Genomic DNA, 18,194 nt, shown 5'->3' with positions numbered 1-18,194 from the left:
ACTGATGCTCTAAGAGTTGGCATCAGGAATAAGGACACAAACTCAGGTGGTAGAAAGAGAGGTCTGGCTGAAGGGCAGGGCTCCTGTGGGGAAATGAGGGGAAACACGTTTATACAGATACATGGAGCAGGCCCTAGAGAGCTCAGAATGGCAGACTGAGCAATTTTGGCTTGATTCCATAGGCACTGGGGAGTCTCTGAAGGGTTGTGAGCAGGGCAGTGATAGGATGAAATCAGCTTTTTTAGAAAGTTAGCACTTGGTGTGGGTAGAGTAGGAATTTGGGAGGCACTTGGGAGACTCCACTACTGGGAAAGATTGAAGGCAGGAGGAGAAGGGGACAACAGAGGATGAGATGGTTGGATGGCATCACTGACTCGATGGACATGAGTTTGAGCAAGCTCTGGGAGTTGGTGATGGACAGGGAAGCCTGGCATGCTACAGTCCATGGGGTCACAAAGAGTCAGACATGACTGAACGTCTGAACTGAACTCACTGGGAGATTCCAGAAGAAGGTTGTTACAGGCCAAAGCATAGAAGTCAGGACCTGGACTGAAGTGATGGCACCAGAAATTGAGTTGAAGGAACATATATAAGGGGGCTTCCCAGGTGGTGCTAGTGGTAAAGAACCTACCCACCAATGCAGGAGACATAAGAGATGCAGATTCAATCTCTGGGTCAGGAAGATCCCTTGGAGAAGGAAATGGCAACCCGTTCCAGTATTCTTGCCTGGAGAATCCCATGGCTAGAAGAGCCTGGTGGGCTACAGTCCATGGGGTTGCAAAGAGTTGGACACAACTGAAGCAACTTAGCACTCATGGTACTGGATTTGGATGTTATTGAAAAGAAGTCTCAAAACATGGAAGTCAGGACCTGGACTGAAGTGATGGCACCAGAAATTGAGTTGAAGGAACATATGTAAGGGATATTTCAAAGGCATGGGCCTTAGAAGATGGAAGGACAAGATCAAAGGTGAATAATCCCCAGCTTGCAATCCTGGGTGACTAAAAGATGGGGAACATAGAAGACAGGATAGTTTTAGAGCCATAAGGAGATCTGTTTGACATGCTATGAGCTGATGGAAAGATAGGCAGAGACTTCCCTAGTGGTCCAGTGGTGAAGACTCTGCACTGCCAATGCAGGAGGTACACGTTCAGTCCCTGGTCAGGGAACTAAGATCCCACATGGCTGCAGCATGGCCAAAAGATTAAAAAATTAAAATTAAAAGATAGTCAAGTGGAGATGTCCCATCATGAGCTTGAGATGCCCGGGTGAGAAGCTGAAGATTGGAGAGTAAAAGGAATATTTGAAACCATGAATGATATAGAATGCATTCACCAAGGGAAATAATTTTGCAGATAGGGACACACTTATCAGAAAGAGGGGTGGAAAAACAGAATGCAGGAGGTGATAAGTTTCTGGAAGAAAGGAGCATTAACAGTTTCAAATATAGGCAAGGACAAAAAGAATAAACATTAGTAAATTAGCCCAAGTAGCTATATAGTGGGCTTCCCAGGCAGCTCAGTGGTAAAGAATCACCCTACCAATGCAGGGGACACAGGAGACATGGGTTTGATCCCTGGGTCAGCAAGATCCCCTGAAGAAGGAAATGGCAACCTACTCCAGTATTCTTGCCTGGGAAATCCCATGGACAGAGGAGCCTAGTGGCCCACAGTCCACTGGGCCACAAAGAGTCAGACACAACTGGGGAACTGAGCACACACACAATAAGTCTGAAGACCTTAATAAACTATATTGTACTTCCCTCAATAGTACTACTCCTTAATTGCACAAATAAATGTCTTGAGTCTTCTGTTCAATAACATCCAAGTCCAGAGTACTCTTAGTACTAAGTTTACTGAACTGTGTCTTACAGAGCAGGATGTACCTAACAAAAGAGCAAGTGCAATTTATCAGACATATGGTTTAACATATAGAACTCTACTTTTTCTATGAACATCTGGCACATCAGCACAAATGTCTTGGTATAACTTTTCTCCTGTTAAAACCCCAGTGGCTTAGTTGGGTAGCACCTCCAATCTTCTGAAATTCACCTCTTACCAACCTAACTAAGCAGTGGGGGGGGGGGGCGGATAAAGCTATCTGGCTATGGCAGAGGAGTGGCTTGAAGAGAATGGGAGATCTGGCTGAAATGAGGAGTGAACCAGGAGATGAGGCACTGACTGATAGATAAAACTCTGTGAAGGCAGTAGGGTGCATTCAGGCCTTTTACAAAACCACTTCTGCCTCTCCGGCAGGTTGTGGATTAAAGGCAACTAAATGGCTACTATGTAGTACATCGGCTGTCTTTTGTTCTTCTACAAGAAAAACATTTATCAGGAGACTGACAGAGTGAAGATGACATATCAGTTTCTGGAGACCACTAAATAGCCAAAGACCACCCTGTTGTTTTTTCAAGCCTATCATTCTTCCTACAGGACCTACTCAGCCTAGGCCCCGGTCCTCAACCTCTACTCCCAACTATCTCAAGCTCCATCAACTGAGAGTCCCAACAACTCCATATCTTTCCCTCAGTGGGGGCATAATCAAAGACCAGAGTGTTTCACAGAAAAATGTACCATGATATTCACCTACATAGAGTCAGAGAAATAGTCAAAATGGTAACACTAGCAGTAATACTTTTCATTCGTCAAGTACTTGCTCTAATATCGGGCTGGCCAAAAAGTTTGTTCGGGTTTCCATAAGCTGTTACAGAAAAACCTGAACTATTTTTTTTGGCCAACCTCATACATTGTTATCAAAAACAACTATAAACAATAGCATGATAATTCTGTCTAAAATACATGATTCTAGGACATATCCCACAATTAGAAAATATCACTGAGAAGTTATTAAAAGGAATATTCTACCATAATTGATAAAAAGTGAAGTGGCCCACTACTTAAGACTCTGGAATACACAGAGACCTAAGTTACTATTCAACCACGTTACTTAACCTCTCTGGGCCCCAGCTTCCTTATCTGCTAAGTGGGGATAATAGTAGTACCTGTGATTTAGGTTAGTTGGGAAGATAAATGAAATAAGCACTGTACATTCATTGGCACATTGCCCTGTACATCAGCATTACTCAATAAATGTCAACAGCTATTATTAGAAAGCTATTATATTATTGTTCATTATTACAAGGAAGTAGATATAAGTCAAGTCATATCTGTGAAAGTCAGATAGCATCTTTGACTATAAGGTTTCAGGAGGATTTATAACTAGGGCTATTAAAATGGCTCCACATCATATACATGTTGTGTGTTAGTCGCTCAGTCGTGTTTGACTCTTTGCAACTCCATGGACTGTAGCCCACCAGGCTCCTCTGTTTATGGAATTCTCCAGGCAAGAATACTGGAGTGGGTTGCCATGCCTTTCTCCAATATACATGTTATTCATCAGCACATCTGTATTCTCACTCAGGCTCAGAATTAGATATTGGTATTTATTCCTTAAATGGGGCCCATTACAGTAACAAAAAATAACACTGTCACTCCTGTAACCCCCTTTAGGAATACTGAGCTTAGAGAAAGTAATAATTATGGGAACCCTCCATTGGCTTCACTTGACAACCCCCCTCCTTTTAATGCTACTGATGACTTCCCATGATACAAGACAAGAGCTTTGCTAGGGAACCTCAAGAAAGCCTTCAACAAGAGCATTGATACAAACCCTTCTTTGTTTCTTAGGTTTTACACTATGCCAAGCTAAAGAATTTATCCTTTATCCTCTTTTTCTTGATGAATACTGTTCTTGGGAATTCTTGGGCCAAGTAGCTATGTAAATCTAGTAAGGGATATGTTACATATTTCTAATAACACTACAATCATGGAACATTTAGTGCCACTGGTGAGCACATATTACAAACAGAATTCTAAATTACTATAGTCATATTAGGAGTTCACATATATATTCTTTTGTACTTAGCCCAGGAAAAAAACTTCCAACCCAACCAGTTGGATCACCAACTACATCCAAAAGTCGAAGCAACCAAACTGGCTTTCAATACAAACAAGAATGGGATGCTTTCATACTTTTGCCCCAGGGCCAAGGGTTATCAACCCATCAACGCTGAACTGTATGATAACCTTTCATGCACAAATGACTCCATTATGGAAGTGCTCATTTAAAACAGAACTTTGAGAGAGAGGATCTTCGTTCAGAAACAATTTCTAGGACATGAATGTCATAAATATATGAAGAAAAAATAAAGACCAACAGTGCTGTCTAATAAAAATATAGGGTAAGCCACATATGTAGCCACATTTAAAAAATACAAGCAAGTGAGATAAATATTTAATTTAACAAAGTACATCAAAAATATTGTTTAAATTTGTAGTCAATATAAAAATTCTTAATGATATATTTTATACACTTTTGGTGCTAAATCTTCAAAATCTCACATTTAGTTTACACTTACAGAACATCTTGATTCCAACTAGCCACCTACTCAAGTGCTGAATAACCACATGTGGCTAGCAGATGCTGTCCTGAATGGTGCAAATACAACCAATCTAACGTGAATGACTGGTATATCTGAAGAGACATACCGGCCCTCGCTGCCACCTCAGCTCTTGACCCTCATTGCTGGAGCTCTAACAGTGTCCCCACCCCTCTCTGGGACCACTAGTCCACCTGGAGCTATGAGGAGGAAGAGGGGAAAGGATGTGTTTTTAACAAAGCACCTTGGAATCCCAACTCCATTTCCCAGTAGAAACAATAGCAAACACAATAGTTCAATGGATAAGTGGCATTAAGGGTTAATAGGCTTTCCTGGGGAGGAAGGTCTGGGAACCTAATCACCATTTAGAACACTGTATCCAGGAGATAGTGTGTTCCAAGCTTCCAGTAGGCACACAAAGGGACTGCCTGGATCTCTCATCTACACTCTTGGTAAAAGGGTGCTGAAAGACATGTTTACAGAGACTTGCTTATTTAAGTACTTAAATTAAACCAATTGGTTCCCTTCTTCATCCCCATCCTCTCTTCCCCACATATAGAGCGTCCTTCAATCTTGCCCTTCTCTAGAAAGCACATTTGTTCCTGAAATGTAGAAGACCTGTCATTTTGGAACACTCTGTGAAAGTGAGAACCCTGTATTCGGAGCAGTTGTCTTCCTGAAGCAAAGGCAAAATGTAAAGGACATATGTGCCCTTTCCATATGGTGCCCTGTCCTTCCGCAGTCCCTCCTACCCCCATCCCAGCCTCAAAGTCAAAAGCTCTCAAGTGACTAGCATTCATGCAAAATGGGCAACTTCAACTACATATTTTAAATCTCTCCCACCTTTCATCCTCCCTTCTCCCCAGCCCATCTCAACACAGGCTTCTGCCTTATCATCAAACAAGCACACAATCCTTATCTTGCTGCTGCTGCTGCTGCTAAGTTGCTTCAGTCGTGTCCGACTCTGTGCGACCCCATAGACGGCAGCCCACCAGGCTCCCCTGTCCCTGGGATTCTCCAGGCAAGAGTACTGGAGTGGGTTGCCATTTCCTTCTCCAAATCCTTACCCTATTTGTCTTCAAATCCACCTCATAGCTCTTTCTTTCAGGAGAAATGTACAAACTCTAGCTTGTAGGTTTCAAAGCCCGTTTGCATCCAATCTCAGCTAGTTGCAATCTTGACTGGATAAACTGAATTAACACTGTGTCTTGTCAATCTTCCCTCCCTTCCTTCCATTGGAATGAATGGACTCCAATCTGTTGGTTAAGAATCCACTGTTGTTGACATCCCCCATACCTTACTCCACATTTTCCAGTCACCTTCTTCCAGTGACTATTCTCAAGACCCTGAGGATTAAGACTATATCTTTTACTATTCCAATCTCCCCTTGGGCCAAGTTTTTCCTGGAGTCACCTTAGGCTCCAAGTATAGTATAGTATAGTCCACAGAGGGTGTTCATTGAACATATGGTTTATAAAAGCCCAGATTGCTGTAGTAGCAGTCCAGTGTCAGACTTCTCTTCCAGAAACACTATTTTGGTCATATCACTACAACAGTGGTAAAAGTTAGACCAATGGCTACCTCCAGGGGAGGAAGTGATTGTAAGCAGCAAGCGGCATCTTCTGGACAGACGGTTACAGACAGTTAAGGGATCATAGTGGAAGTTGTTACACTGTTTGCAGTAGGAGTGGGCAGAGGGGCAGGATGACTTTTGAGAGTGTAGAATGAAGAATTGAGGCATGTCAGGCTAACCAAGCAGAGGGAACCACATAAGCAATGATACAGAAGCAAGAGGCATATTGAGTCTGAAGAAGATGGTCAAGTTCTTATTGTGGTTGAAGCCTGAGGTCCAAGAAAAAAGTGTGAGGAGACACTGTGGGCAAAACCAAACTAAGGAGCAGGGATTTTATTCTGAAATATAATGGGGAGTCAGTGAAGAATTTTTAGTGTGGGAATGAGTTTTTATTTTACTTTAAGAATGAGCAAGCTAGTGGCAATGAGGGTGAAGAATCAGAGGTGAGCAAGACCATAAGTAGGGAGACCAAGTGAGTGGCTGCTGCCACAATGGTCCAGGTGAAGATTGTTGAAAGTTGAAACAAGAGAGGAGCAAATAAGAACGAATGGCTAGGGACTTCCCTGGTAGTCCAGTGGTTAAGAATCCACCTACTAATGCAGGAACACAAGTTTGATCTTATTCTCAGTAGTTGTGGTGTGGACTTAGTTGCTCTGCGCCTGTTTGCCTAGAGCCTGTGAGCTGCAACAAGAGAAGCCACTGCAATGAGAAACCCATGCACCATGACTAGAGAGTAGCCTCTGCTCACCACAACCAGAGGAAGCCTGCACACAGCAACGAAGACCCAGCACAGTCAAAAATAAATAAATAAAATTAAAATTAATGAAATAGAAACTTGAAAAAAAGAATAAATGGACACAAGAGAGGTTTAGAATACAGAACAGACAGGACTCCATAATTTTCTCAGCATTCCACAGTCATCTTCCAGCTTGAACCTAATCTGAAAATAGCAGTGCTAATTCCCTTGACCACAGAGCTAGTCTTCTACCAAAACTTCCCCACTTTTCTCTCTCTTCTTTAAAACAAGGAATATTTTATTCACTGCAAAACTAAACAACAAACAAAAGTGCACATAAATACAGTGGTATACACATGACTGGTGGAGGGTTCTCTGTATAAGCTTTTACTAAAGTTCTAATGGCAGAAAGCAAAGAACTAAAGAACCTCTTGATGAAAGTGAAGAGGAACTAAAAAGCCTCTTGATGAAAGTGAAAGAGGAGAGTGAAAAAGTTGGCTTAAAGCTCAATATTCAGAAAACTAAGATCATGGCACCTGGTCCCATCACTTCATGGCAAATAGATGGGGAAACAGTGGCTGACTTTATTTTTTGGGGCTCCAAAATCACTGCAGATGGTGACTGCAGCCATGAAATTAAAGATGCTTGTTCCTTGGAAGAAAAGTTATGACCAACCTAGACAGCATGTTAAAAAGCAGAGACATTACTTTGACAACAAAGGTCCGTCTAGTCAAGGCTATGGTTTTTCCAGTAGTCATGTATGGATGTGAGTTGGACTATAAAGAAACCTGAGCACCAAAGAATTGATGCTTTTGAACTGTGGTGTTGGAGAAGACTCTTGAGAGTCCCCTGGACCGCAAGGAGATCCACCCACTCCACACTAAAGGAAATAAGTCCTGATTATTCATTTGAAGGACTGATGCTGAAGCTCCAATACTTTGGCCACCTGATGCAAAGAACTGACTGATTGGAAAAGACCCTGATGCTGGGAAAGATTGAAGGCGGGAGGAGAAGGGGACGACAGAGGATGAGATGGCATCCTCATCCATCCTGATGCCATCATGGATGGCATCACCAACTCAATGGACATGAGTTTGAGTAAACTCTGAGAGTTGGTGATGGACAGGGAGGCCTGGTGTACTGCAGTCCAAAGGGTCGCAAAGAGTCGGACACGACTGAGCGACTAAACTGACTGACTGAAAGTTCTAATTCCTCCATCTTTTACTCTTATATAAAGAAAAAATGCTATCAGTCAGAGTACTTCATTCCTAAAATTCCTTCGAGTAAAATATATTTAATTTATAGGCTGGATAAAAATCTGGAAGCATTCATCTTTTAGGTATGTATGTGTAATTGATATATAACACTATTCATTTAAGGTTTTCAACATAATTTGATATTTGTATACAGTGCAAAATGATCACAATAAATCTGGTTAATACTCATTGCCACACAAAGTTACAACATTTTTTCTTTTTTCTTATGAACTTTTAAGATTTACTTTCTTAGCAACTTTCAAATATACAATATTATTAACTATCATTACCATACTGTACATTACATCTCATGACTTTTTCATACCTGGAGGTTTGTACATTTTGACATCCTTCACCAACTTTCCCCACCTTCCACCTCTCACAACCACCAATCTGTTCTCTGTATCTATGAGCTTGTTCTTTTTTTGTTTTGTTTTCAATTCCATATTTAAGTGAGATCATATGGTATTTGTCTCTCTCTGTCTGACTTATTTCACTTGGCATAATGTCCTCAAGGTTCATTCATGTTGTCACAAATAGCAAGATTTCCTTCTGTTTTATGGCTGAATAATATTCCATTGTATGTATATACTACATTTTCTTTATTTACACATCAATGAACACTTAGGTTATTTCCATTTCTTGGTTATTGTAAATAAACTGCAATGAACATGGGGGTGCATATATCTTTTCAAGTTAATGTTTTCATTTTCTTCAGATAAATACCCAGAAGTAGAGTTGCTGGATCATAGGCTACTTCTAGCTTTAATCTTTTGAGGAACCTCCATACAGCTTTCCACAGTGGCTGCATAAATTTACATTCCCACCGACAGCAGAGGAGGGTTCCCTTTTCTCCAAATCCTTTCCAACACTTGTTATTTGTTGTCTTTTTGATAATAGCTACTCTAACAGGCCTGAGGTGATATCCTATTGTGGTTTTATTTGCATTTCCCTGATGATTAGTGATGGTGAGCATCTTTTCATGAGCCTGCGGTCCATCTGTGTATCTTCTTTGAAAAACTGTCTATTCAGATCTTCTGCCCATTTTTAAAATCAGATTGTTTAGTTTTTTTTCTGCTATTGAGTTATGTGAGTTCTTCTAATATTTTAGATAGTAACATCTTATCAGATACATAATTTGGAAAGATTTTCTCCCATTCAGCAGGTTGTCTTTTCATTTTGTTGATGATTTTTTTCCTCTTTTTCAATTTCAAAATAATGCTTCAAATGGCTAGTGAGGAAGGTGAAAAGGAAACATGGTCAGGGAAGAAACAACTAATCATAAAAGTAGATGCACCACCTTTGTAGTATTTTGAGTTTTCGATGCAATTGCCTCTGATTGTTCTCACAGGCTACTTTACTGCTGTTTCACCCAAAAGCACTTCCTTAGCTTCCAACCACAGTGAAAGGCTCCCCTAGAAGTCACTCCTTTTCCAAATTAGGCCCACAAAATATACTCATGGGCATATGACAAAGTTAAGCCTTAGTTTAAAATACCAGTAAATATTTGCAACAAAGATCACTTTTAAAAGCACAGGTTCACTTCCTAAATCTGTAAGCCAAAACGCCTTTTGCTGATACATGTTGACAGAGGCACACAGATACCAGTAAGCAAGACTGGCTATAGGATGTGAAAAGCAACACTCAAGGGAAATTTTTACTTTTACAAATGCTGTTTCGAATTACAGACTTGGGATATTTCTTTGAAACATCTCTCCCTATTTATATGAAAAAAATATATGTCTGTCTGCAATGTATACATGTGTTTCAGCTATTTCTAGAAAACTGACTCAGTTTTATGTTTAAAAAAATAGTATTGCCTTCAATAAAAAGAAATCACTTTAAGAAAGTAGCTTCAAACATCAAACTATGTGGAATACTTATTATCTACTCCAGTCTCATGGCTCACTTTCTTCTTGATGCCCTCAGTTTGCTCAGACTTAGTAGTAGTGACAAGCTTACCTCTGCTATTCACTGAATAAAAGGAAATTATGACTCATAGCAAAACAAAACATACAAGACAGCAGAACCTCAGCCAAAACTATTAAGAACTATTATACCAAAAAAAGAGAAAAGAAACCCACCCCACTTCTTAAAACCATGTATTAGTCTTATAAGGATACACTAGAAATTTTAAAATATTAAACAGCTTCAACCTAGCTATGTACACTAGAGATACCATTGTATAAATGTAGTGTTAACACTTGTGACACTATGTATAAAATGTGTCTACAAAGCAACACTTGAAACAGATGTAGCACAAAATACTTGCATTTCGTATGCCTTTTATATGGTTCCCCAAATCAAACTTACTTCCACCCACGTCAAGCTGACTGCAAGTAACAGGTCTGACTAATTTTAAAAGAGCTATGCAGTAAGAAGCTACGAAGTCCTGGGTGAAATACTATATTCATATGCTTAACAGTACACTTTAGTGAAGAATTCCAGTCACAGTAACTTTTCACAACAAGATTTATTGTCAGAGCTTGTAAGTGGATATACTGGGAATAGTTCCACGCCTGTTAGGGAATAAACCTTCCAACCAAATGCACAACTCATGCCTGTTACACCACCAATACAACTGAATCTTCTACTAGGAAAAAAAATCAGTTTTGCAGTGTTCACAGTTGGACATAACCAAGACCTGAGAAATAAGTAAGCAGTTTCTTTGACAAGAGATAAAGCCCTCTAACTGTAGAGAAACCCAAAAACACACTTCACGTTATTCTGCAGAAAAATAAGTTACAAATAAAACCTCATCTAACATCACTTTGCTGAAAGGACCTCAGACTCCTAGGGAAGAGTGAAGTTTTAAGTAGGAACTAAGACGCCTGCTGACAGTCAAATAAAGACCTATTTGATAATTGGTGTGACAGAAAACAGACATTTATGGCTCCCAGCTATCAGCAAGTGAAAGATTAGATTAAATTTTAAGAAAAATTCACCAGATGTTCTAAAATTTCAGACCTTCCAAAATGGCTAGGTCCTAGAAGCAGAAGAACAAATAGTTACCACATGCTGAGGGGAGGGATGGGGTGGGCTGAAAAAGAGTGACTGAATGGGACTCAGAGAAAGAAAGTGCTACCAAAATATGGCATATCATTAGCAATTCAGTTATAGACAGCAAAATGACAAAAACATCACTAAAATCAGTCATTGTTCCCTAGCACATGTAGTTATCATATAAGATTAAAAAGAAAAAAACCTGAATGACTTTGGAAAAGCGTAAGCAAGAGGATAGCTCATGATTAGCAATTGAAAGTGTTAATCAAAATGTCTTCACATACCTGTCCACATAAAAAAAAGATCAAAGCCAGCTTAGAAGAATGTTTTTTACTTCAGGATAAAATGTAGTATACAAGATTGCAAGATAAAAAGAGCTGACAGATGAAATTTCCACTAAAAACAAAATTCAACTTTTCCCCTCTGCCCACAGAACTACCTGGAGCATCCAAAATACCATGGGTAAGTTACACGGCCACGAAAAATTTTAGGGATGAAGACTATGTGGCTACTGGGAATAATTCATAGAACAAAACAGATGGAAAAGGTAGAACTCAAAAGTAATATAACGCTAGGTTTAAAAAAAAAGCTGTGATGATGGTTAAAAGGGGGGCCAGACTTTCTTATTCCTTTCCAAAGATTCTGTAAATATTGCCATAAAAGCTTTATAGATCAAAAATAATTTTTCATCTATGAGTCTTGGTGTTCAGCAAAATGTTTTTAATTTTATTTTTTAACTTTACAATATTGTTCAGCAAAATGTTAACTAAATTACTCCTTTAAAGAAAAAAAAAAGTCTACTGCTTTGTAATTTATCCTGTTTACTATTTCAAAATAAGGAGGATTTCAAATGGCCACAGTACAACAGTGGGTTCTTATCTGTATTAGTACTCCAAGGGTGTAGACTTTCATACTTAGGATGGACAAACATCTGCTTTTCTATGTGGAAAAAAAATGGTCACACCCTTGTAGGAAACTGACATGTTAAAAAACTTATGGCCTTCTTAAAGATGTCTACTTGCTCCATTTTTCTAAATAGATAAATCAAAAACAGAAAACAAAGCATTAAAACCAGAATGGTTTTCAGGGGAACCTACTAATCAAACTGTTAACCGAAGATACGAGTTACAAAAGTAAAGTCTCTCTTCGGTTTTACTTCCGAAGGAACGCTCTCTTTAGCCAACGATTCAGTTTGGTAGGTTCCATTCTTTTAAACACCTCACTCGGCTAAAACGGATTATAACACATTCAGTGCCTCCTCGGCTCTGTTAAGAGAATTTGAGAAAAAAAGGGCATCTAGCAAAAGACGTCAAGGATTATGGTAATATATGTTTAAAATTTCAATATGCAAGCAGGACTCTTAAGCAGGTTGCATTAATAGTCTGAATTCTATTTTATCGGGCCACTGCAGGCAAAGCAGTTCTTTATCTCCGCACCATTAGGATGAGGGCTGGAAGGTGAAATGCTCCCTACTTCTCTCCTGCAGGTCAGGACCCCGTGGATCAAGTCATCGAATTTGGCTATTGTAACTGCGCACAGCGAGTCCTCCCCTTCCTTCCTTTCTCTTCCCTGGACAAATCCCTACGTGACTAACACAAACCTAATTTATGATGTCAGTAGGTAGGCCAGGTCCCCCAAAAGCTCTGTCCCCGCGGGTTCCGACTAGGCATCTCCCCGCCCCACCCCGTCGCGGCTTGGGTGGAATCTACAATGAAACACCAACAGTAGCTAAGGTAACAGAGCCTGGGTTAACAGGACCGACACAGGAGAAGCAGTGAACAGGACTGTTTCTGCGGGCCGGGGGGTTGGGAGGCTGGCTCCGCGGACTGATTTTCCATTGGGTGGGGGTGGGTTAGAGACCACAGACGCACAAAAGCAGCAGTCTAATCTTTGAAGGCCGGCGGCCGGCTCTGCCACGCTCTCAGCAGGAAGGGGAGGGGAGCGGGAGGAAGAGAGGGAGGAGAAGCAGCGCAGGGCGGGAGGAGTGGGGAGGAGGGGCCGGGGGCGGAGCCCGGGCGCCAGGAAAACCCGCGCGCGAGTCCGCAGCACCTCGGGGCGGAGTAGCCGGCGCCGTCCTGCCCCTCGGCCTCCACCGCGCGCGGTGCGACCCGAAGGGGCGGGCCCGTCCGCAGCCTCCCTTCGCGTCTCGGGCCCTCCTTCTCCTCTCCTCCCTCCCCTCCCTCCTTTCCATCTCAGCAGCGCCCTCGGTCTCCCTCTCCGGTTCATACAAAAGCAAAATGTCCGCCATCTTCCGAGGCAGCTGTGCCCGTCGCCGCCACCAGCCCGGCTCTCCTGCGGTTTCTCCTCGGGGCCGCCCCTCCCCCGGCCGCCTTCCCGACCCCAGGCGCCGCGGCTCCTCGGAAGCTGCGGAGTCACCACTCCCCCCGCCCTCGCCCCCACCCCACCCCGCCCTGCCCGCCCCGCCTGGCGACGCAGGACCGCCTCGGGCGGGGGCAGGGGGTCTCGACTGCCCAGGCCAACTGGCTCCTGCTTCCCGCCCGGCCCACCCCCTGGATGGCCCTTTACCTTGATGCAATACGGGGGTTCGTCGTAGGTGACCAGCATGTACCTGTCTCCGCGGCTGGCCGGATCCCGGGCACGCAGCTACAGGACGAGGGATGACGGAGGGGGCCACGAAGGGAAGGGGGTGGAGGGGGCGATACCAGCGTTACAGAAGCACCTAAATCCACCACCAACCCCATCCTTCGGGAACTCTCCCCATCTCTCCCCTCCCCTCCCTTTACCTTCAAGAATAACTCCACAGCGCCTTTGGCAATATCCAAATAGGAGGTGCCCAGGTCAGTGCGCTGGTTCATAGAGGCGGACGTGTCTATGAGGAACAGCAGGATGGGCATCTTCCCCCACACCCCTGGCTCCGCTCCCCACTCTTGGCCCTCTTGCCCTCACTGCCGCGTACTGCCACCTGAACCCTCAACTCTCGCAGAGCCAGGGTGCAGGGAGCAAGAGGAAGACGGGACGGGACGGATGGAACTGCTCCTGGCCTCCTCTTTTTGCAGCCCCACCTCTTCTCCCAACAAGGGAACTTGAAAATGTGAGCGTGTGTAGCCCTCGGGGCCCTCCCCCTTCCTCTCTTCTGGCACCACTACTGCCGCTGCTGCTGCCGCAGAGACTACTACCCGAGCATCCGTCCACGCTCACTGAAGCGCTCGCCCCAGACTGAGAGCTGTCTCTGTTCACCGACACACAACTTCTGTCCGCTCACCTACCATGGGCACCATGTGACCAGAACCCACGCCATTGGCTGCCAATTATGTGGTATTTGCATATTCATTAGATGACAGGGCAAGGGGAGGGACTTGGGCGGACCTTGGGAGTTGAAGTTTGAACCCAGGCAGGGGGTAAGGGGAAATGTTAAGGACCCTCCTTTAGAGGACTTGGAAGCTGTTAGGATACTTAGGGTGGCTTGAATGGAGTTTTCGCTTGCTCTTTAAAGATGATAATTCGAAAAGAAGAGTGAATTTGAGCAACAGTTGTGCAGAAGTACAGAAACAGATGCTTGGACAGGCTGCACAGAAAACTGCTTACTGCAATCGATCAATCCTGCCAGTGGCTAAGACCGAAACATTTCAGAAGCAGCAAACTTCTTTCCTGGCAAGACTTACTTGCATTCCTTCAGATCCCTCCCCACTCTTGGTCAGTATTTGTAAGTCTGTTGCTGGCCTTGCATTCCACGTATCTCTACTTAGAAAGGAAACTAAAGCACAGTTACCTAAACTGGCGTTTTGTGTGCACAAGCTTCTTCAGTTTCGTTGAGCACTTCAAAGTATTGGCCTGCCTGTGATGATTCTACCTACTGTTGTGTCTCTGCAGCCTTTACACACGGAAGGTTTGCCAACCTGGTTTCTGATTCAACTCACATTTATTGAGCACCTATGAAGTGTCAGCCATCCACATTAGTCTCGTTTAGTCTTTGAAATCATTGTGGTAGGTGGCATTATGTTCAATTTTCAGTAAAGGAAAGTGCAGCTCAGGTAAATGAGGAAGCACTGAGGGATGTGCTCAGGTGTGGCTCTAGGGAGAGACTCAATGAGTGGCCAGTCACGCTTGGCTGACTGCTTCATGTAACTCAGATTTTAAATATGAAGGTGTGCATTCCCAGAACTATGCTGCACACAACATGGAGTCCTGAACTAAAGTGTGTTTATGACTTCATTTGCTATGTTCCCTTGTAACAGACATTTAAAAATACATATTCAATAACATTTTCATAAAAATAAGATTTCAGAAGAGGCCACATAAGCAATATATGAATCAGGGACAAAAGTAATACAAATAAAAGGTGAAGTAGGAGCAGTGGTCCAGTACTCCAGAAGTTCAAGAGCTTTTCTAGATGAGGCACTGAGCAGGAAGGAATTGAACTCCTGCACTTTTGAACATACTCTCTTCTTTTTTCATGTCTCTACTCTCTTATTCCACTTGTACTCTCTAAATCAGTTGACTTTAATACTTCACCATAGTCCCTCATTCTAGACCTCTTTCTACCCTCATGTCTGAGGTTACCAGACATCTCTCAGGAAGGCATTCCTACAAAGCACTGCTCTCTTGGCCTTCATTCCCTTCACAACGAATGTTAGCATTCTTTGCCCATGTTTCCATTTCATGTGGCTGACTGTGGTGTGGCCCACTCCCATACAGCAGACTCTTTGTTTTGGTGAGAGTTGGTTTAATTTCTGACTTGCCAAAGATTTGTTACATTTTGCCTTTAAGCAAGCCCTAATCCCCACATCTTGACAAAAAGACCTTCCTTAACCTGATTACTATCCCCTCCCAAACTCTACCTTTTGTGGCTCAGAGAAGAGTAAAATCTCACTGTCTGGTTTTCCACCATCTGCTCCTTCCTCAAGGCCATGCCACCTGATTTCTCTCCCCAGCACTCTTTGGAAACTGCTCTGAGGATCCAGGGGCAAGTTCCTGGCCAAATCTAATTGTATGTTTTATATTTTCTTTGTTGACTGTAGAGCCATTTGTCCCTTGCCTTTCTGAGCTCCCCTGCACCTGCCACCTTGCCTTTCATCACTTGCCACTTCTCCCAGCATCTTCCTTACTGCTTGGACTATTTGTTTTCAACTTCTCTGAATCCTAAATTTAATTTCTGTCTCAGTCTGTGGCTACCGCTTTTCCTCCCACTGGTCCCACTAAGGACTTTGTTATTGCCACAATCTTTATTCATTTATCCATTCTTTCTTTTTTTTATTTAAAAATTTTTTTAAATTTTATTTATTTTAATTAGAGGCTAATTACTTTACAATATTGTATTGGTTTCTTTATCCAAATATTCCTTGGGTGGATCTTCTATATGAGAAGCAACAAGAATACATTGGTGAACAAGTGACACAGCATATTATAGCAGTGAAGAACTTGGATTTCGGGGTTCAAATCCCAACTCTGCCATTTACTAGCTATGTGACCTTGGGCAAATTAATTAACTCTGCCTCAGCTTCATCATCTGCATAATGACAATAACAATAGTACCTCATAGAATTGTTATGAGGATTAAATGAATTAATATTTACAAAATGTTTACAGAAGTGCTTAGTACAGAGTCAGTTCTATGTAAGTGTTAAATAAAAGAATAGATATAGTCCATGGGCACATAGGTAACATTCTAGTGGGGAAAAAAGTGTAGATAAAATGCTATATTAAGTGCTATGAGAGAGGAAATGCATAGTGCTCTGGGAGCACTGGAAAGAATGTATATTCTAGAAGAATTGGAGAGGTGAGGGGGATATACAGAGAAGGTTTCCTGAAGGACACGACCTGCAGGAAATGTGAGAAGTAGCCTGGTGATAGAGAGCTAGCTGGTGGAGATGAGAACGGGGCCGGGGAGGAGGGAGAATGTTCCAGGTAGGCAACGGTGAGGTGGTCAGATGGTGAGACATTGAAAGAAACCCAGTGGAAAAAAGAAAGTTCTATATTGCTGGAATGTAGGGTAGCTGGGGGCGGGGGAACAGAATGGGGAGGGAGATGGCTAGAGATGGACGAGCTTGCAGAGGTGGGAAGAGTCAGGTCATGCAAGGCCTACCAGGCCCTGTCGAGGAGTTGGAATTTTAGCCTTGGAGCAATGAGGAACCATAGGATGATTCTGTCGATCGTGTTCAGCATGGTGAATGGGAGAGATGAGAGTAAAAACAGAATACAGAAGACAAGTGAAGAGTCTGTTTCTTTCATCTCAATCGGCTAAACCGTCGTGGTTACAAGAGCCTGGAGAGAATATTGAAAGTAAATGGTCAGTCTGCGTGGAAGGGCACAAGCTGACTGAGGAAAGCAGAAAAATAAGTCTCTCAGTAGGGACAAGCTGCCCCACTCTGGCAGATCTGGGGGAGGGGAATACACTAGAGTCATGAGTCCTTCATTTCTTAATCACAGTGTGCAAGGGTAAGCTGTCCTGTAAGGTAAGGCCTAGTCTTCTTCTTCCCATTTTGGCAAGGGGGGAAACAGATTCCTCAGCTGGTCAGCCGCCCAATGTAGCAGCTCAAGCTCCCCTCCCCTCAACTCTGCAGGAATAACACAAGAATGAGAGGGATGTGTGGGATGCCCGAGAGCCCAGACACACATTCAGAGCAGCCCAGTGTGGAAGTAGCTCGCCAGCAGGGTGCAGAGTGGCCAGAAGAGAGAGGAGGGCTGGAGGGAGTCTGTTAGCTTCAGGCAGCACCACAGGTCTGGAAACTGCTCTCTCATTCCCCAAAAGACTGGCCTTGGATAAGCCACCCTGTGGGATTGTGAGAGACCTGACTTTGCCATTATCTGCCTCCTGACACCTGTTGATTTTACCTGTGTTCAGGGAACCCTCTTTCTGAAGCCTTATTGGAGGAGAGCTGGTGAGGGGTGATGGCCATGGTGGGGTGCCCAGAGAATTGAGGGAAGTGCCCTATGGAGGTAACCTGGGGCACCAGAGATACAGGCGTATGCCAGTCGAGGGCAGTGAATTTTCCAGCACAAGGCCTAGCACAAGACTTTTTAGCTGCTCCCTTCTGCCCTGGCCCAGGCACAGCAAATCATATGGACATTTATAGACCTGGTGACACTGAGAAGCGGCATAGGCTAAAAATAAAAATAGCTGGTGATGAAACTTGGCCCAGGGCAGCCCCCAGACAAGCTCCCCAGGGCTTTTGCCACTTGGGTAACCTCTTGTCACCAGTCAGGGCATAGGATCCTCTGGATGGA

At 43.2% G+C, this 18,194-nt stretch overlaps 1 protein-coding gene across 7 annotated transcripts in view; it reads right to left on the bottom strand.

The window, feature by feature from the left end:
* Positions 1-14,206, bottom strand: part of INTS6L (integrator complex subunit 6 like) — a 57,051-nt gene extending 42,845 nt beyond the window's left edge. For 2 of the 7 annotated variants that reach the window (XM_044937546.1, XM_044937547.1), the window contains exons 1-2: positions 13,754-14,202; positions 13,536-13,613 (exon numbers count right to left, since the gene is read on the bottom strand). In XM_044937546.1, coding sequence (XP_044793481.1) covers positions 13,536-13,613; positions 13,754-13,864 — 189 coding nt within the window. In that variant the 5' untranslated portion in view covers positions 13,865-14,202. Of the gene's footprint in view, positions 1-8,331; positions 8,496-13,535; positions 13,614-13,753 lie in introns of those variants that run through there. The other 5 variants (XM_044937550.1, XM_006056256.3, XM_044937549.1 and 2 more) reach the window with 5 other exon arrangements.
* Positions 14,207-18,194: the final 3,988 nt, after the last annotated feature.

Source organism: Bubalus bubalis, chromosome X, assembly GCF_019923935.1.
Source record: "Bubalus bubalis isolate 160015118507 breed Murrah chromosome X, NDDB_SH_1, whole genome shotgun sequence".
Classification (NCBI taxonomy): domain Eukaryota; kingdom Metazoa; phylum Chordata; class Mammalia; order Artiodactyla; family Bovidae; genus Bubalus; species Bubalus bubalis.
Note: the sequence above shows the minus strand (reverse complement) of the source record. Positions and strands in the feature narration are given on the sequence as shown.